At 44.6% G+C, this 4,966-nt stretch overlaps 1 protein-coding gene across 1 annotated transcript in view; it reads left to right on the top strand.

Moving 5' to 3' along the window:
• ESYT2 (extended synaptotagmin 2) overlaps positions 1 to 4,966 on the top strand; it is a 106,720-nt gene that overhangs the window by 38,199 nt on the left and 63,555 nt on the right. The window contains exon 3 of the mRNA XM_037735937.1: positions 3,564 to 3,656. Coding sequence (XP_037591865.1) covers positions 3,564 to 3,656 — 93 coding nt within the window. The remainder of the gene's footprint in view (positions 1 to 3,563; positions 3,657 to 4,966) is intronic.

The following is a 4,966-nucleotide window of genomic DNA, read 5'->3' on the forward strand; positions in this document are numbered from 1 at the left end:
CTCAAGTGATCTTTCCACCTCAGCCTCCCAAGTAGCTGGGTATATCTTTTTTAAACAACTTCATCTGGGCACGGTGGTTCACACCTGTGATCCCATCACTTGGGGAGGCCTGAGCTTAAGAGTTTGAGACCAGCCTGGGCAACAAAGTGGGACCCCAACTCTACAGAAAATTTTAAAAATTAGCCGGGTGTGGTGGCACATGTGTGCAGTCTGAGCTGCACAAGAGGCTGAGGCAGAAGGATCACTTGAGCCCCAGGAGGTTGAGCCTGCAGTGAGCCATGATCACACCACTGCACTCCAGCCTGAGTGACAGAGGGAGACCCTATATCAGAAAACAGACAGCTTCAAATTATATTCTGGAGAAAATTGTTCACCGAAAAGGTCTGCGGGGTATACCTGCAGTTCCCACGCAGGCTCTGCCTCCAGCCAGGGTGCCTTTCCCGTCTCTGTCACTCAGGCTCCGCCTCCAGCCACGGTGCCCTTTCCCATCTCTTGGGAGGCCGTCCTGCTGTCTTCTTGCCTGTCCTGCTATCCTCTTGCTAGTCCTGCTGCCCTCTCGCCCGCAGTGCCCTTCCTGTCTCTCTCACTCAAGCTCCACCTCCCGCCATGGTGTCTTTTTCCCGTCTCTGTCGGGTGGCTGTCCTGCTGCCCTCTCACCTGTGGTGCTGTCTTGGCCATGTCAGCCTCCATACATGGCTTCTCTTTAACCCTAACTTTCTTTCCATAACGTGTCTTTCTGCTGCACGTTCTTCTGTCAGCATGCCCTTTTCGGAAGCAGTAGTTTTATGTAGTCTTTCCTGTGAGAGAGTTTGATCTGTGAATTCATGCTAAATGTGCAGTAATTGACAAGCTTACAGTGTCATCCCTTTCGGGATGTTAAAAGAAAAAACGATTAATGACTCTAATGCTGGCATGGTAGGCATAACATTAACTACGCAGGTGGAAGGAAAGACAGATTTTGTTAATGGAGTCACGTTATATAAAAAGGAAAGCTGCTACTTCCTAATAACACTTCTGGAAAAAGCCTCAAGAGTACATTTAGTTGATCATGGTAAGTTTTCCTTTTTTATTTTATGTTTTTAAATAAGTAGCAATAGTCCGAGGTAACGTTGTTTTATATGCCTGCAGACTCCAGACGTCATAGTTCTTGTAAGCACACACACAATCCACACACGCTGGTGCGCACAGCAGAGTCCACACACAGATGTCGCCGCATGGTGTGCTTCAGGGTTATGATTGATGTGGCTGCGGGAGGAGTCTGGCATGGCTACTGTGTGTTTGTCACCTGTTAGTGGGCGCCGGTGTCCACCCCATGCTCTACAGGCTGCTGGCCACCTTTCTCCATCAGAGCTGACTTTCTGTGTGCAGAGAATGCTCCATCTCAGAGGCAGTTACTCCAGACCCAGCACTTCCTGTGCGGCCTCGTGTGGCACTGCCTGTATGTGCTGCTGCTCTTCCTGTGATGAGCCTGAGGTGTGGCCATTCTGTGCGAGAGCCCATGTCACAGGACACCTGTGGGACACGCTTAGTGTTGACCTTAACTTTCAGCACCTAAAATGGTAACCACGGATGGGGAAAAAAAAGCAATTAGAAGTTAAAGTGCCATGTGAATGCAAGTAAAAATCCCAGTGACAAGTTAGATGCTGTAAAGCAAGGGCTGTGTGCGGTGTCTGTCCGTGGCCAGGTCCTAATGTTTTAGCTCTAATTCCACCTCACGTCTCTGTGGCGCAACTTCCTGCTATCCCTCCCTTTTACAGCCCTTTAGCCAGGTGAAAACCATCTTAGCTCCGGGGCTGTAGAGTCAGGCCAAAGGCTACATTTAGCCTGCAGATCATAGTCTGTTAATGCCCTAAGTTACAGCATGCTCATGTTTGTGGATATTTAAAATTCCAGCCTCAGCTGGGTTTACTTTAGGAATAATTTAATTGTGTTCGAGTTCCATCACACACACTTTAAGCTTGATACCAACTGAATAAGAAGATCCTTGGAGAGCAGCAAGAGTATTAAGAGAAATGCTGATTCAGTAAAGATAGCTTTGGCATTTTCATCTACTGTACCAATGTCTTAAAAATGGCAAAACCAGGCCTTCTGATGAAGGGATGGATAGAATGTCATTCAGAGTCCTGTGCAGGGTCCTTGGCCAGACTGTGTGCTGACCAAGACTCCCAGGCAGCTGGATGGTGTTGCCTCCAGATGTTTGTCCTTCATTAGGTAATGCCCAGTCATCTGGAGTGGGTTGGTCCCTGAATCTCTATGTCGTTTAAGGAGTATGTTATCTGATGCACATGATGCATGTGCCGTTTTCACTTGTTAGCATAGCGTGTTGGTTGTGTTTCTCAGCGCGGTCTATACATGGCTTAGCTAGTATAAAGAAGAAGCCTGGAAACTTGGGAGCATAGGAGGTGGCTAGACTCTCAGGTAAAGGCTTAGAGTTTGATTTGACAGCTAGTTGAGAGGGGTGATTTTAATACACTCAAGCTTGTCAAAGTAAGCAGTGTACTCCAGAGGTAAGGTGTTTCTTTCTTTTTTGAGACAGGGTCTCACTCTGTCACCCAGGCTGGAGTACAGTGGCGTGATCACTGCTCACTGCAACCTCAACCTCCCAGGCTCAAGGGATTCCCCGTACCTCAGCTTCCCGAGTAACTGGGACTATAGGTGCATGCCATCATGCCTGGATAATTTTTGTATTTGTTGTAGAGATGGGGTCTCCACTAAGGCTGGGCTCAAACTGCTAGGCTCAAGTGGTTCTTTTGCCTCAGTCTGCCAGAGTGCTGAGATTATAGCTTTGAATCATTGTGCCTGGTTTTTTGTTTGTTTTGTTTTAAGAGGTGGGGTTTCACAGTTGCCTAGTCTAGAGTACAGTGGCACAATCATAGCTCACTGCAGCCTCAAACTTCTGTGCTCAAGCAGTTGCCCCACCTCAGCCTCCTCAGGAGCTAGAACTACAAGCCTGCACTACCATCTTAACTAATTTTTTAACTTTTTGTAGAGATGGGGTTTCATCACGTTGCCTAGGCTGATTTCAATCACCTGGCTTCAAGCAATTCTTTGCCTTGGTATCCTACAGTGTTGGAATTACAGACCTGAGCCTCTATGCCTGGATGTGAAACTCTTAAGAAATAAAAAACCATGAGACATAAAGAATAAATGAAAGGGGGTTATGTTTCAAACACAGCAGTAAGGATGGAGCTGAGGGAGAGGGTCAGCTTAAATGGGAAGAGACAAGAGTAAGAGGCTTGAAAAGAGCAGACGTGTAATGCTACATGTGCTGATGACAGCAGTCAGACCCAGTGCTTGTCAATTACTGTGAGCAAGGCAGGCACTACACCCTTGACATTTATTTTGTCACCTAATTTCACAGTAATCTTATGAAAAAGAGGCCGTTACTGTCTGCAGCTCATGAGAGGAAGCTGAGGAACGGGTTAAATAGCTGAAAATCAAGCCACACTCTGTTTTGAAGGCAGAATTTTAATTCCTGTCATAGCCTGAAACTTAAAGCTTGTTCTCTTTATACTATGTTACAAGGTTTGATTTTTTTTTTAACCTCTGTATTTTAAAATAAGCTACTTCTTATTTCAGCCCCTCAGGATTAATGGTGTTAAGGTATATACTGAAAATGTAGACAAGAGACAAATTATTTTGGACCTTCAGATCAGGTAAGTTTTTATTTGTTATATTTGTGTCATGGTTAATGGCGTGTAATGTCACTTAGTTGTACCTGTAAGGTGGAGGATACAGTGAGCACACTTCATACCTTCTGTGGTTGGAATTCGACTAAATTCTTGTTAGACATCCAAATATTATTTACCTTCTGGGTCCAGTGTCTAGTAGCCTGGATAATTGCCATTCATAAAATGTGTTACATAAAAAGTTAAAGACACCACAAGGAAAGAAAACTGTGGACCAATATCTTTTATGAACATTTATACAAAAATCCTTAACAAAATACTAGCAAACTAAATTTAGCAGCATATTAAAAGTATTTTCTCAGCTCACCATGCCAAAAAATAATTTTTTAAAAAAAGGATTTTACACCATGACCAAATGGGATTTATTCCCAGAATGTAAAGATGATTCAGCATACAAAAATTAGTTGATGTAATACACCACATTAACAGGAAGGAAAAAACCAAATCACGTGATTATCTCAGTGGATGCAGAAAAAGCATTTAACAAAATTCAGTACTCTTTCATGATAAAAACATGAACTAGTAATAGAAGGAATAGGAATGAACTAGGAATAGAAGGAAATTTATGTCAACATAATAAAAACCATATAAGAAAAACCGACAGTTAACATTATACTCAGTGGTCAAAAACTGAAAGCTTTTTCTTTAAAACCAGGACACTGCAAGGACGCCCTCTTTCACTACTTCTCTTCAACACAATATTGGGAGTTCTAGTTGGAGCAGTTAGGCAAGAAACAAAGCACATCCAGGTTGGAAAGGAAGAAAGACATGTTTGTGTGTGTGTGCGTGCGCGCGCGTTTGTTTTTGGATTTTGGTTTGTTTTCTTTGAGACAGGGTCTTGGCTTATCATTCAGGCTGGAGTGGAGTGGTGAAGTCTTGGCTCACTGTAGCTTCGACCTCCTGGGATCAAGCGATCTTCCCACCTCAGCCTCCTGACTAACTGGGACTACAGGTGCATGCCACCATGTGTGGCTAATTTTTGTATTTTGTGTAGAGATGGTGCTTTGCTATGTTTACCAGGCTGGTCCGAACTCCTGGACTCAAGCTATCCACCCACCTTGGCCTCCCAAAGTTCTGGCATCACAGCCATAAGCAGCTGTACCCAATGGGAGGACTTAATCTTCCTGTTTACAGATGAGATGATCTCATATGTAGAAAACCCTAAAGATTACACCAAAAAGGCCGGGCGCGGTGGCTCAAGCCTGTAATCCCAGCACTTTGGGAGGCTGAGGAGGGTGGATCACGAGGTCAAGAGATCGAGACCATCCTGGTCAACA

Source organism: Cebus imitator, unplaced genomic scaffold, assembly GCF_001604975.1.
Source record: "Cebus imitator isolate Cc_AM_T3 unplaced genomic scaffold, Cebus_imitator-1.0 Scaffold20, whole genome shotgun sequence".
Taxonomy (NCBI): domain Eukaryota; kingdom Metazoa; phylum Chordata; class Mammalia; order Primates; family Cebidae; genus Cebus; species Cebus imitator.